This window comes from Prinia subflava, chromosome 29 (assembly GCF_021018805.1).
Source record: "Prinia subflava isolate CZ2003 ecotype Zambia chromosome 29, Cam_Psub_1.2, whole genome shotgun sequence".
In the NCBI taxonomy this organism is placed as follows: domain Eukaryota; kingdom Metazoa; phylum Chordata; class Aves; order Passeriformes; family Cisticolidae; genus Prinia; species Prinia subflava.
In genome coordinates, this window is record NC_086275.1 from 104,966 (window position 1) to 120,259 (window position 15,294).

At 47.5% G+C, this 15,294-nt stretch overlaps 1 protein-coding gene across 2 annotated transcripts in view; it reads right to left on the reverse strand.

The window, feature by feature from the left end:
* Window positions 1-4,383: 4,383 nt before the first annotated feature.
* The window catches only part of DPYSL2 (dihydropyrimidinase like 2), a 55,134-nt gene continuing 44,223 nt past the window's right edge, over window positions 4,384-15,294 (reverse strand). For both annotated transcript variants that reach the window (XM_063419990.1, XM_063419991.1), the window contains exons 10-14: window positions 15,108-15,249; window positions 14,426-14,596; window positions 11,228-11,407; window positions 8,460-8,625; window positions 4,384-7,191 (exon numbers count right to left, since the gene is read on the reverse strand). In XM_063419990.1, coding sequence (XP_063276060.1) covers window positions 7,100-7,191; window positions 8,460-8,625; window positions 11,228-11,407; window positions 14,426-14,596; window positions 15,108-15,249 — 751 coding nt within the window. In that variant the 3' untranslated portion in view covers window positions 4,384-7,099. The remainder of the gene's footprint in view (window positions 7,192-8,459; window positions 8,626-11,227; window positions 11,408-14,425; window positions 14,597-15,107; window positions 15,250-15,294) is intronic.

Consider the following 15,294-nt stretch of genomic DNA (forward strand, 5'->3'; position numbering starts at 1 on the left):
TTATCCCAGCTGTCCCAGGAATGCTGTCTCATAAAACACCAGCAATGGTTTTGAAAAACTGATGTGTGGCAGGGAAAAAAATTATAACGGGCATTTGTTTAATTTCACTACAAGGACATGAATTCATCAAATTCTTATTGTGGTTTTTTGGGTTTGTTTGTTTTGGTGGGGTTTTGTTGTTGTTGTTGGGGGTTTTTGGTTGGTTTTTTGTTTTTTGGTTTTTTTTTTTTTTTTGGCATTAATTTACCCATTTCTGGCTTCTCAGACTTGATTCTTGGTCCTCCCATGGGCACCTGCTGATCATGGCACTGCTTCATCTTCCAGACAGATTCTGCTCTCAAGACTTTTGGATTATTGAGGTTTTTTCTCATCAAGATTCAGACCTCCAGAGAAATTCTATGACAGTTTTAATCACTGCCCCTGCAGGATAAAAATCTTATCTTTTCTTTTGCTAATGGAGCTGCAGGCCAAGGTCAAAGCAGTATTGAGGAGCTTTATTGAGGTTCAAACACTCCAAACAACACCAGTGACACTGTGCTGGCAATTACAGGAGAAGAAAAAATCCAGTTTTTCATTCAGCTGCTGATTTGCCTTGTGCTATTGAGGGTTTTTTTTTTCAGCAAATTTCTGCTTGCTGCAAAAATATCATTGATACTATTCCTGAGCTGTGGGAGGAGAGGGGAGCAGTGACAACAACACTGCTGAGCCCACCTCCCGTCCAGTTTTCCTGTTAAACCTCCCCAGGAGCAATAATTTAGAGGAGTGAAATTTATTTGGGCACAATCCCAGATTCTCTGGCTGGTGCAGCGTTTCCCTCCCATCCAACACCCCTGGAACACTCCTGAGTTTTTCCCCAGGAGTCAAAACTGGTGCAGTTCCAGGTGGGCTAAAACGCAGCACCAGCCTACGCATTTAATTAAATTTTGCCCTAAAATGTCTTGCAGGCCTTTGGATGGGAGCATTAAGGAGCTTTGCCAGCCCCGTTACAGCACCAGGCTGCAACAGCTCGTCAAAGAAGATTTAAAACAAAAGTTGCAGGGGTTTGGATTATCTCCCCTCTGTTGCCGTGGTTAATAACAGGGGCATTTAGAAAATAAATTTATTATAAATAAAAAAGGCCCATTTAATAGCCAAGTGACAGATTGCAGCAAAAACCCAAAGCGTGTAGATGCCAGGGGCTTTTTGCAGTTTATAAAAACTTGTTTCTAAGTTTATACAAAACATCTTGCTGGCTTTGCTTTATGGTTTTTTAAAGAACTCTAGGACCCAATCCAAGGACTTCTGAAATGGATGGAAATCCTCTCACTGATTTAAGTATTTTGGGTGAGTTTTCAGGCCAGGATGGGCGCACAGGGAGGTGTCTCCAGCCAGGGATGAGGGGCTCTTTCCCTCTGCTGGCTGTTGGGAAATCAAATATCAGGAAAAGCTGCTTTAGAGCCGGGGTGATGTGAACAGGAGGGAGACCGAGAGCCTCAGGAAGGGAATAAAAACTCGATTTAAACGCGGGTGTCTGGTGCCCTCCTGTGGAAATGAGAGGAGCAAATATCGGACTTAATGAGCAGATCCTGCTCTGCTCTGGAGCCGGGCTGGGAGAGCTGGGGGTGTTCACTGCAGAGGAGAATGCACAGAATTCACTGAATTCACTGAATTCACAGAATCACAAAATTCACAGAACTCACAGAATCACAAAATTCACAGAATACACAGAATTCACAAAATTCACAGAATTCACAGGGTTGGAAGAGACCTCCAAGATCACCGAGTCCAACCCAACACCTCAACTAAACCATGAGTGCCACATCCAGACTGTTTTTAAACCCATCCAGAGATTCTGCGCTCCCAGCCAGGAATTCCTTCCCAATATCCCATTTAAATCTCCCCTTTCCCAGTGCGAAGCCATTCCCTGTGTCCTGGCACTCCAGGCCCTTGTCAAAAGTCCTACTCCAGCTCTCTTGAACGCCTGAGAGTTCTTTGATGAAATAAATTGATGGGTAAAGTTTATAACTTGCTCTGTACCTGATTTGAGACATGAGCCTTGTCAGGCTTTAACAAGAGGAGAACACAGGTGAGTCATATCTGTTTAACATTGAAATACCCTCCAATAATTTAATTTATATCTATTATAGGAATATTTTTATTTTTATTTTTTATTTTTATTTATTCTATATTTATATATTATAAATATAAAAATATGTAATGTATATTATATAATAATATATAAAATATATATTTCACAATATTTTTCTATATATATAGTGAATATATATATGAATATATATTCACAATATATATAATAATATATAAATATAAATATATAAATATAAATATAAATATATTTTTATATATATAGATATAATATATATAGATACGTTCGACAGGGGGTACGTGTGTGTCACGTCACAGTAATCACAAGCCCTGTGCATGTTCCTCATTTATGACACCCTAAATCATTCCCGGGATGATCCACGTGCCTCGAGGGAGCTGAGCCTTCACATTTCCCCATGTCCTGCTGCCACCTAATGGCACCGAGCAAAACTGGCAAATCTGGGGCTGAAAAAAGGAGGAAAAGGGATTCTGAAGCTTCTACAGCACAGTGACATTTATTGCTCTGCCCCCCCGGGAATAATCAGGCTGCGCTGGCCCCATCTCGGATCATCCCCTCTCCCCAGGAGCTGCCAGCTCCTCTTCTAGGCCAGAGTCACGTTCATCACCCACCTTATTCCTTCTCTTTTCAGCCACAAAATACTCAGATTAAAAATCTAACTAATGGGCCGGCAGAGAGCCCAATTAGCCCCAATTAACGAGCTGTGGGCTGCCAGACCAGGAATTGCCCGTATTAAGGGGCTGACCAAACGCAGCCATTCCTGTGCTTCTGTGCCACTGACCCAAGTCTCCTCCTGAGCTTTCTCCCCGTCCCTCAGCACACGTTGGGTTCAGATCTGCCTGCTGGCAATTCCTCCTGACCTCAAAACCTCCCCTGCTCTGCCGGTTCTAACACCTTCCCTGAGCCCCCAATGTTTATTTCCTCTGGAAGAAGTTTCTGTCGTTCCAATTCAGGTGCTGGAGGACAAAAATTAATGATAGAATAAAACCAACTGGAGGCTCTGCAGGTGTTAACTGAGCCCCAGTGCTCCAGGCTGAAGGCATCTTTCTTTCACTGGGGAATTATTCTTGGGATTAGCTGATAAATCTTATCTGCAGCTCCCCACCAACCCTTATTGCACAGATGCTGAGGTTTGATTTAGGGTGCCAGAAGCCAAATAACTGCATGGCAGTGGTGCCAGAGGCAGGATCTTCGTGTTAACAGAGGTGTCCTTACCAGGGGATGACCACTGACACCTCAGCAGATCATAAGGAAAAACCATCTTAAATAAACTTCTCGCTCTGTGGGATGCAGGTTTAAATGCAGCTCTGTGAATTTCACAGAGCATTCCAACATTTGGGGTTGTTCAGATGAGGAACGAGAGCTCACACTCCTCACAAGGGCAGTCACAAACTTCTGCTGTGCTCAGATTTTGGGGAAGATCCCCCAGAGGGCTGAGCCGGTGGCTGTGGGGAGGCAGCACCAACGCTGAGCAGATGACAGGGACACTTCTTCCTGTGACAGTGAAACCCAGGCACCACCCCGAGTTCCACTGGAGTTTTTCCTCTAAATCCCAAACATCACCACCCAAAGTTCCACTGGTGTTGTTCCTGTATATCCCAAACACCATCACCCCAAACTCCACTGGAGTTTTCCCTGTCAATCCCAGCCATGACCATCTGAAGTTCCACTGCAGTTTTTCCTGTAAATCCCAAACATCACCACCTGCAGTTCCACAGGTGGTTTCCCCCTGAATCCTAAACATTACCACCTGAAGTTCCACAGGTGTTTTTCCTGTAAAACCCAAACATCACCACCTCAAATTCCACTGGAGCTGTTCCAGCCAGCCCCACCTCTCCCCATTGAGTTGCTGCCTGTGCTCCAATTTACGACTGTGCCTCTTTCCCATTCCCTGCCTGGCAGAGGGTCCGTGCAGAACCACACCGAGGGGCTGAGAGCTGTGCCAGCTCTCAGGGGCTTCTGCTCACATCCCAGCAGTGCAATGCAGAGCCAGGATTTTTCAGGACACCCTCTCTGCTTTGCCAAATGCTGTTCCAAAAGTGCCCTCGCTCTCAGCTTGCTTTTCTCCAGAGGAAATGATTCTGTGGCCCATCAGAGGAAGGAAATGATTCTGTGGCCCATCAGCTCCTCTTCAGCATCACCAGCGGGGTTCCCCTCCAGCTCTGCCCCCCGGTTCATCCCCAGCCCCGTTCTCAGGGCTGTTTGTCCCTGCTGAAGGTGACAGCCCAAAATGCAGCCACACACAACACGCAGCGCCTCGAGACACAGGTGCAACCCACTGAAACAACAACATTTTGTCTTTATTAGGAGTTCCCATGGTAATATAACACAGAGTTCTGAAGGAATAAAACACAAGACTCGGGGGGTGGGATGGGAGGGGGGTGGTTTTTTTTGCCATTGAGACAATAGTCAAATATCAGGACTCCTCTTTGTCTACACACATTATCAGCTTTAGCACTTACAGCTCCTCCACTCATGGTTCACAATCACAAATCCAAGGGTTAAATCCAGCTAGTATTAAATCCTACTTTTTTTCTTTTATTATTTTTTTAGAGCTTCAAGTCACTGCGGTTAATTAATTAATTAAGTCATCGTCTTTTTTTTTTAAGCATTTACATATGACATTCATTAAACAGACACAAAGCGGACGAGCTCTCACAGAAAAAACATGCTCACATAGCCTGCAAAAATCTTTTTTTTGTGATTTTTTTTCTTTCCTTTTTCAAGAACAAATTAAAACTCAACAAGTTATCATGAGTCAGTGAAGGAAAAAAAAAAAAAAGGAAGACTTAAGTGAATACTGAAGAGCCGCAAGTGTTTCGTAGAATTGAAACGGATCCACAATTCTTTTTTTTTTTTTCTCCCCAACTCGTTCAAATTGATTTTAACATACAGGTGACGAAGAAAAAAACAACAAAAAAAATGAAAATAGCTGCAATATATATTAAGTTCACGGATTACTTAACAAACAAAGTGCAAACTCTTAATGCAAAACTAAAAAGACCCAGGAACTGAACCTAAATGCAAAATGCGTGGAGGAATATGGCAAAGTTTTTGTGTTCAAAGGGGCCTAAAGAATTTAGGTGCTACAGCTGGGAGGGTTTGGGTAGCTAAGAAGGTTCCAGACACTTTGCAAATCCCAGCGTTGATACTTCATAACAACAAATTTGGTACTTGTTCTTGAAAGCCTTCATATATATATATTTATATAGGTTTTTTTTCCTAAAAGAACCTGTAAACACCATTGAAGAAAACACAGCTATGAAAAAACAAGGTTGATGGAGGTGGCAAAGCACAAAGAGAGGAGGGAGCAGAGGATGCAGCCGAGTGCCAGGGCAGACAGTGCAGGCAACGCCGTGGTCATAAAAGCTCTCTGTGCTCAGTCCTTGGGACTGCTGAGCCCCCAGCCACGCCTAAGCCGGGCTCTGGTGGTGCAGGTTTATCCTCCATGTCCCAAAAACAAGAAGCCTCCAGTCCCAGAGCTCCCAGACTTCAATCCCAGAGCGTGGTCAAACACCCAGGCCCCGCTGGCTGCCCCAAGGCTGGGGCTCCTCCGCTCCTTTAAGCACCACTGATGTCTCAAACCCTCAGCACGCCTCAAAAAGGTGTCTCAAAAAGGCCGGGTGGGGTCCCCAGGGGGATGTGCAGGATTCCTGCAGGGCTGGGCAGCTGTGACATTCGTACAAGAGATTCTCAGCTGCCAGGACCCAGCCTGCTCCCAGCTCCAGCAGCTGGGCCTGGGCTGGAATTGCCACAGATGCTCAGCACACGCTCCCCGACTAAAGATAAACCCTCAAAGCTTTAAATAACCTCTCCTCAATGGCCAGGGACGGGGGGTTCTGCTACAGAAACCTTCCAAGCAACTCTGTGCTCTCTGCCCACGGCGCCCTGCCTGTCCGTACCCACCTTCAGGGACAGAAGGAAAACTAAGTGCTACCAACTCTTCCAGATTTTCCATCCCAGCAGCTCAGATGGTGTCCAGCTCCTCTGTTTGCACCAACTCAAGCCCTGATGGACTGAAGATCCCGTGCTCCACACCCTTACTGCAGCTACCTGTCAAGAAATGGCTGGAAAATGCAACTAAAGGGACACGTGAAGTGCCAGGGTGGCAGTGGCAGTGACACTGGCGGGAGTCTGTGGCTTGGATGAGGTTTGGGAAGAACAGGGAGATTCCCAGTTCTCAGATAAGGCTTCATAAACACAACGATACAAACGTATTAAAAACACACACACACAAACATTTAAACAACAACAAAAAAGTTTCCTCAAGGACCTGATTTGCAGCAAAATCCAGAAGAAAAAACAGAAAGCAAGGTAAAACCAACTCGACAGAAGGAAGTCCCCAAGGATTGTGGCTGGGGTGAGGATCTCTGTCATTCCTAGTGCTGGGTCCTGTTCCTCCCTCCTGGCAGCATCCAATAACCTCAGAGCCGGTGGTGGAAAAAGGCCACAGACAGGATTCCTCTCCCTCCGTGCTTGCCTAGCTAATTCTATTGGAACACAGAACCCTACAGAATATCCAGTTTAAAACCCTTCAACTACTCTTCTGCTTGACATTTAAAAAAAAGCTTCTCTTGTACGTTTATTTTTATTTCTTTCTTTTTTTGTGTGTGTGTGTCTGTGTGTGTGTGTCTTAAAGGCAGCTCCCGGGAAATTCACTTTATCCTTCCTTTATTAAAAGAAAGATGCTGAATAGGACAGAGACCACATATCTCAAACACCCTCTTTACATTTACTCTTTTCATGTCAGAGGTGTCAAAACAGGGTTTATTTCTTTAAATGTGTAAGGGGCTGAGGGGAGGGAGGGGTGGAAGTGCGAGGGGGTGGTGAAGATGAGGAGGGAACCTGAGGGGACTGAAAGAGGCGCTTTGACTTCAGCCCCCACCCACGCTGGGTGCCCGCAGTAACTGTCACAGGCTCTAAAAGAATCAGGAAGGGTCTCCAGGTGCCCCAGTCCCCCCAGGTGTACCCGGTGGGCACGGCAGGGCTCCGTCCTTAGCCCAAGCTGGTGATGTTGGCACGGCCGCCCGGCGGGGCCACGATGCGCTGGGTCGTGCGGCGCGGGATGTTGTCGTCGATCTGTGCCCCTGTGGGAGAGAGGGGACAGAGAGGAGGGGGTCACCAGCTCTGCCAGGCCTTCAAACCCACCTGGCTGTGGCACTTTGGGGCTGCCTTGATGGCTGGATTTGCTCTTCCAGCCTAAATCATTTTGTATTTGGAAGAAAAGCCTTCACTGGCCCCTTAATTGTGCTGAAACCTGTTCTGCATTAATAATTTCTCTGCCCTGAGCACCTGAAGCACCCAGCCCTGCACAGGTAAGAGCTGGATGAGTGATTGTCCCTTAGCCACCTCCCCATCCCTTCCTATAGTCTGCCCTTCTCGCATGGAGCACCAGCTGAGAAATCAAATCTTCCACATCCCAGATCCACAGCTGCTCTCAGCTGGCAAAGCTCTCCTGGAGTTTGTGCCATCTTAAAAAAAACGGGGGTTTTGCTACAGCCTCTTAAAACCAGAAAATTCCCACTTCTAAACACATTTGGAATGGTCTTCAGCTAAAGGAGGGCAGGATTAGATGAGATATTGGGAGGAAATTCCTCCCTGCGGGGGTGGGGAGGGGCTGGGATGGAATTCCCAGAGGAGCTGTGGCTGCTCCATCCCTGGAAGTGCCCAAGGCCAGGCTGGAGCACCCTGGGACAGTGGGAGCTGTCCTTGGACATGGCAGGGATGGCACTGGATGGGCTTTAAGGTCTCTTCCCACCCAAACCATTCCAGGATTCCCTGATCTGCCCTCTCCAGACACCCAGCTGAGGACTGAGCCCAGAACATTCAGCGTCCACGTGAGATTCAGAGAAGAGGCAGGGATTTAAGACAGCTCCTGTACTACTCTTCTCCCTCCCTAAAGGGAAAAACCTCCCACTCAAACCTCCCATCCCATCCCATCCCATCCCATCCCACCCCATCCCATCCCATCCCATCCCATCCCATCCCATCCCATTCCATCCCATCCCATCCCATCCCATCCCATCCCACCCCATCCCATCCCATCCCATCCCATCCCATCCCATCCCATCCCATCCCATCCCATCCCATCCCATCCCATCCCATTCCATCCCATCCCATCCCATCCCATCCCATCCCATTCCATCCCATCCCATCCCATCCCATCCCATCCCATCCCATCCCATCCCATCCCATCCCATCCCATCCCATCCCATCCCATCCCATCCCATCCCATCCCATCCCATCCCATCCCATCCCATCCCATCCCATCCCAGCCCAGCCCAGCAGAACAAGGGAGCACAAACCAGCAGCACAGCCAATCCCCCAGCAATAAATCCTTCCCAAAATCACCTACCAGACAAGCTGAACCCAGACTGGTGCAGGTTCCTCACGGGGGGTGCCTGCTGTTTGGCAGGGGAGGTCTTGGCTGAGGACGCTGGTGTGACAGTTTTGGGTGTCACCGACACCTCGCAGACCGGGCCGTCGTAGAGACCTCGGGGCACGCCCCGCAGCTCGGCCAGCTGCAGGGAGAGAGGGTAGCACTGCCTTAAAACACAGCCTTGAAAGAGCCAAAACAGTGACCAAAAAGAGCCAGAGCACTGCCTTAAATCAGCCACAACACTGCCTTAAACCAGATACAACAGTGTCCTAAAACAGACACAACACTGCTCTAAAACAACACAACAGTGTCCTAAAACAGACACAACACTGCTCTAAAACAACACAACAGTGTCCTAAAACAGACACAACACTGCTCTAAAACAACACAACAGTGTCCTAAAACAGACACAACACTGCTCTAAAACAACACAACAGTGTCCTAAAAGAGACACAACACTGCCCTAAAAGAGACACATGTATGTAATTATATGGATATGTCCATATCCATATAATATAAATATGTATGAATAAAATGTATTTATATCTGTATTGTAACTATATCTGTTTATATTTATATTACATTTATATCATCTCTATCTTTATATCTGTATTATACCAATATCTATACCATGTCTATTTCTACTTAATACCTAGTTCTGTATCTGTATCTATTTTATATTCATATCCATATATTTATATTATATTATATTATATTATATTATATTATATTATATTATATTATATTATATTATATTATATTATATTATATTATATTATATTATATTGTATTGTATTATATCAATCCATCTATATGTTTATATATGTATCTGTATTGCATCTACATCTATTTCTATTTTATATCCATAAAACAGAAACATTTTATTTCTATATAAAATATGTCTGTGTCTCTGCCCAACCAGTTTTGCAGCAAACGAGGTAAACTTGCCCTCTTTTCCTACCAGTTCAAACCAGTGCTTGTGCAGCTCAGACCTTCCACCGTGGAGGGACTCTGAGCCCGTGGGTGCCCCAGGGCTCCTTGGCTGCTGTGCACCCCAAAAACCCCCCTGCTGCATCCCCCCAGGGCTCCTTGGCTGCTGTGCACCCCCAAAAACCCCACTGCTGCATCCCCCCAGGGCTCCTTGGCTGCTGTGCACCCCCAAAAACCCCCCTGCTGCATCCCATGGGTGCCCCGGAGCTCCTTGGGTGCTGTGCACCCCAAAAACCCCCCTGCTGCATCCCCCCAGGGCTCCTTGGGTGCTCTGCACCCCCAAAAACCCCTCTGCTGCATCCCATGGGTGCCCCAAAGCTCCTTGTCTGTTGTGCACCCCAAAAACCCCCCTGCTGCATCCTGTGGGGCTCCTTGGGTGCTGTGCACCCCAAAAACCCCCCTGCTGCATCCTGTGGGGCTCCTTGGGTGCTGTGCACCCCAAAAACCCCACTGCTGCATCCCCCCAGGGCTCCCTGGGTGCTGTGCACCCCAAAAACCCCCCTGCTGCATCCCCTCTGCTGTGGGGCACGCTCCTGGGTTTTTGTGCAGGACAGGACAATTAGCACAGCTAATTAGCACTGCCATGGAATGGGCCGTGGCTCCAGCCAGTCTGTCCCCTGCCCCACAGGCGCTGTCCTTTCATGATCCCAGCCTACCTGCAGCCCGATTAAAGGCTCCTGGCAGGCCTCAAATGCCCCTTTTCTTACTCATCCCCAAAAAGCCAAGCAGTGCTGAGAGGGGCAGGGCAGCCCAGAGGAGCCAGGCTGGCTTCAGCCGCCAGCCCTGGAGCTGCAGATGGGGATAAATGAAATTATTCCAGTTGAGATGATGCCCAATTGGATTTATAGGTCAGACACGCATTTCTGTGGGAGGACACAGCAGAAACCAGGGAGGGATCTGTTCTCCACGGGGCTAAATTATGCCAGGTTGTAATTTGTATAACTTGCAATTTCTTCAAAAGAATAATCAAAGAAAGATGATTTGCAAGGAGTGGGAGGATCCCTTGTGGCCAGCAGAACCAACACAGCTCAGGAGTTGTCCAGGAGAGGGCAACACTTCAAAGAGCAGAATAATTTCTCCCCAGAAATTATTTCATCTATAAATAAACTTCTTCAGTTCTCAGCAACTGAGTTCAGTGTCATCTCCCCTGTCAGGCAAATTCAGACATATCAAAAGACAGGTTCAGTTTCGAATGGGTGCATTTTACAGAATCACTTTCCAACTATTTTAGCCTCTTGAAAACAGCACATTGTCCCTTTTAAGCAGTCTGTGGGCCGTGCCTGTGACTCACCAGTCACCAGACAAGAGCATCTGATCCTATCTGGCAGAAGGGAAAGCAGCATAACATATCTGTGACAATAAATTACAATTCCAAATTGCTGCTGAGAGCTTTGATATAGAAATGCTCACGATAACTTCTCCTGTGATACAGAAATGCTCACAATAACTTTTCCTATGATATAGAAATGCTCATGATAACTTCTCCTGTGACAGGAGAAACGTGGTGGGTTCCTAGGGTAGTTTGACCAGACTGGAGGCTTCCTGGACACGTTTTCTGTTCGCCTCTCCTCGGACAGAGAAAAATTAAAGACCCGAGAAATAAAACCCAAAACACATCCCTGTAACGACTTCAGTGAGCAGCAAAAACCAAAGAGGAACGCAATGAGCCAGGGGACAGCATCTGCTTTCCAGCCACTTGAACTTGGAGTTGCCAGAGGGACAGAACAAAAGTGCAGCCAAGCGTTGACACTCACCCTGCTCCTGGCTTTGATGCGCTTGTAAACGAAGTCAGGGAAGGGTTTCCTGGGGATGTACCTCCCCGAGCCCTCCGTGACGTGCAGGTTCCCATCCTCCAGCACGATCTTGCCCTGGCTGATCACCACCAGGGGAGAGCCACGGCACTCCATGCCCTCGAAGATGTTGTACTCCAGAGACTGCAACGGGCAGAAACGGCACGTGAATAAAGCAAATGGATTCACCCAGCAGAGCCTGCTGGGCTTGGGTCAGCAGCCACTGGCCGTGCTAATTGCCAAAATTTTAAGGGCAGATGGAAGCAAACTCAGCAGTGTTTACCTGAGCTCTATTTGCTGGGATTTAATAAAGGCAACTCTTAATTATCTAAGTTTAGGGGTTTATTAATGTAAAATTTCATTGAAATAAGGTTCATAAAGAATCCCATTAATGCAAAATTTCATTGAAATAAGGTTCATAAAGAATAATATAAATGCAAAATTTCATTGAAATAAGGTTTATAAAGAATGCCAGAATGGTTTGGGCTGTGATCCCATTCCAGCCCCTGCCATGGGACACCTTCCACTATCCCAGGTTGGCCCAAGCCCTGTCCAGCCTGGCCTTGGCCACTTCCAGGGATGGAGCAGCCACAGCTTCTCTGAGCAAGAGGGAAAACAGTTTCAAATGAGAATATCTCAGAGCTTCCCTGTTTAAATACATTTAGGCACCTATCTCTGCTGAGCTGGGGGCAGATTTAGGAGTCACAGAAAGCTTTATGTGAGTTTCCTAGTAAAAATACTAATTCTGAAAAATGTGTATTTCAAACTAGTGTTTTGGTTGATGGGACCAGGAGAATCTTATTTTATTCTAATGGGATTGCTCATCCTCAATTAAGAGGATTGGAAACATTACACCGTGGAAAAAAAAGCAAGTTTGAAAGAAATCACTGCAAATGTGAAATCCTGGAATGAGATGCACTGCAACGATGTTATTTGGGGACTGTTACTCTAGTGACCATCTCTGAGTCAAATGCAGGTCTTTTTTACCAATTTAATGATGGAGTTTGCCCTTGAAGTGTGTTATAAGTATGGGCAGGCCTGAGTGCAGCTTTGCAATTAGCCAGAGCAGTGGTTAAACCGAGTCTGAACAGGGTCCAGCCTGAAAAAAAACCTGTGGTGGCAAAGGAGGCTGGGTCAGGAGCTTCTGGCTCAGGCTGCTTCCAAGAACAACACCACCTCCCTCTCCAGCTCCTGGTGTCTCCTTGCCAGAGAGTGGCAAGAGCAGTGTGAACTCTTGGAAAATATCTGTAAGCTGCTCCAACATTTCAAAAAGTAACAATCATCCAAGGCCACATAATCAGAGGGTGTCCCTGTGCCTGACTGTCAAGGGCCTTTTGTTTTCTGCTTTGCCAAACCAGGATGCCTGGACTCAAAGGGCATCACTTGTAATTCTCCTCTAAATCCAGACATTGTGCAGTGTGAGACACAAAATAATCCGGCATTCCAGAATCATTAAGGCTGGAAAAGAGTTCCCAGGTCACTGAGTCTGAGCTGTGCCTGATCCCCACCTCATCACTGAGTGCCACGTCCAGGCCTCCATCCTTGGACACCTCCAAACCTCCCTGGGCAGCCCCTTCCAATGTCCAACCACCCTTTCCATGGATAAATTCCTGCTGAGGTAGCTCCAGGTGGGACAGCAACAGGGGAAGTGACGGCAGGGGAGGAGCTCAGAGATGTTTTTAAGCAAAAAAGCTGAGATTGCTCAGCCTGTCAGACGCTTGGGAATGAGAGCCCCTCACCCTCCATGCCCTTGGCACAGCTTAAGGGTGCAAAGCTGAGTGCTGAGGCCTCTTACAGTGCCAGGGTTTCAGGGGATCTGCAGGTCTCAGCAGACAAAAATACTTCTGGATGGAGCTGGCTCTCCTTTGCCTTGCCCAGATCCACGGCAAAATCACGGAGCCAATCCTGATTTCACTGGGGCATATCCACAAGAGAGAAATTCTGTGAGTTGTGTGTCAGGAGATGGAAAGAGCCCAGCTCATTTCCCAAAGACAACAGCCACTGAACAGCAATGACCTTCAAGCACTCCACCCAGACTACTTCAGCTCTCTGAGCCGTTCAGAAGCACAAGCCCAGGCTCACACCATGAAATCTGGCACCTAAAAGCAGCGAGTCCCTGAATTTCCTCTTCTTAAGTCATTCCTCTCCAGACTGGAAGGAGTCTGGAAGCACCTCTGAGGTGACTGAAGTGACCAGACTCCTGGAATTCCTCTGGCAGAGGCAGGATGAAGCCAGGCCATCTGTGACCAATTCTGACAAAGAGTTAAGTCACAGGGAAGTGAACCAAACCTTTTTTTTTAAAAAAAAAGGAAGTTTCTTTGTGAATGTGCTCAGGGATCCAAGTGTGGAAGAAAATTTTGCTCCTTCAGCTCCAGAGTGAATGAAAGCATTCAAGGGAAAAAAAGAACAAGCAGTTTTTTTTCCAGGGACAGATTCCATAGGTTCATGGCCAGCAGCAAAACAAGCTGTCAACAAATGCAAACAGTGGCTGCTTTCTCTGAGAAAGGGCTCAAATGTCACAGGGAGACTCCAACCAGGCCCCTGCACTGGAACCATTTGCAGATTCCCACAGGCTGGGACAGCCTGGTCACTGCAGGGGCCAGGTGAAAGGCGTGGGGCTCAGCAGAAGTGTCCCAAAGTGTCCCAAAGTGTCCCAGCCACCACAAAGCTGCACAAGAGCTAAGGGGAAGGTCTGGTTGGTTTGGTGCCAGCTAATGTGGGGATGACCACCAGGAAAATCCTGACTCCACACACATGAGCCAGATCAGGAGGTGGTGTAAATCCACTCAAACCCTGGATCTGGGCCAGATTTGCAGAAAAAGTGTCCAAGAGCTGATAACACTTCAGTGAAAAGGGGCAGTTCCCATTCCCACCACTGGCAAGCCTGGATGTCATAAACACCCCGTTGTCCTGAGAGACCTTTGGATATTTTAGAGGATTTAAAGAGCTTTCTGTGTGCTCAGATCCAACACTCAGGAAGAGCAGGCACACTCCCTGCTCTGGGGGGAATCCATGTGACTTCAGCTGGACTCATCCTGCTCTCCCAGAGCGGCACGGGGAAAACGAGCCCTGAGCTGCCACCAGCTCCTGCTGCTGGCAGCACAGCCTGGCACCGAAGGAGAGAGGGGGAAAGGGAGCAGGGGATGGTAGGAACAGCCTTACGATGTTGTGAGTCTTGGCAGAGATTGTCTTGACGCTGTCGGGGTCCCAGATGACCAGGTCGGCGTCGGAGCCCACGGCGATGCGGCCCTTCCGCGGGTACAGGTTGAAGATTTTGGCTGCGTTCGTGCTGGTCACGGCCACAAACTGGTTCTCATCCATCTTGCCAGTCACCTGTGGGGACAGCACTGGAGTCACTGCACCAGCCAGCAGAGCTGGGGCTGCAGCAGATTCCCAAGGATCCCACGGAAAAAACCAAGTGGGAGGAACACGATGAGAAAAGAACACATTCCTGCAGCTCCTTCCCCCCTGAATGCCCAGCTGAAATGTAAACCCCTGACAAGTGTGACTGTCACTGCTCACCACGCTCAAAATGACCACACAGAGCCTTGGGAGTTGTGTGAGAAAGCAGAGCAGACAAAAAGTCCCCCTTTTTTTAATTACCTGCTCTTAAATACTATTTGAAAGGTGACCACAGATTGGAGAGTGGAATCCCCACCTCTCAACCACGTTGGTCAAAGGGGTTGTCACAATCTCTCCTCTCCTTGGAGAAGAATGTGAAAACAATGGGAATATTTATAAACACAATCCCCTGTTCACATGACAGAGCATGAGAAGGTGAAAAACTTCTATTTTAATATGAACGATCTAAAACTAGGAGATCTCATGGTGACATGTGACCTACCACAGCCTTATCCCAGATGATGGACATCCTCTCCTCGGTGCCATTGGTTCCCTCGGGGATCAGGGTGAAGTTGTCCTTCCCCACAGCTTTCTGAGCAGTGTTAAAGGTGCAGTGGGCACTGCCAGTCACTTGCAGATCTCCACTGGAAGAGAAACAAAAGGCATTTCAGGTATTTTCTTGGATGCTC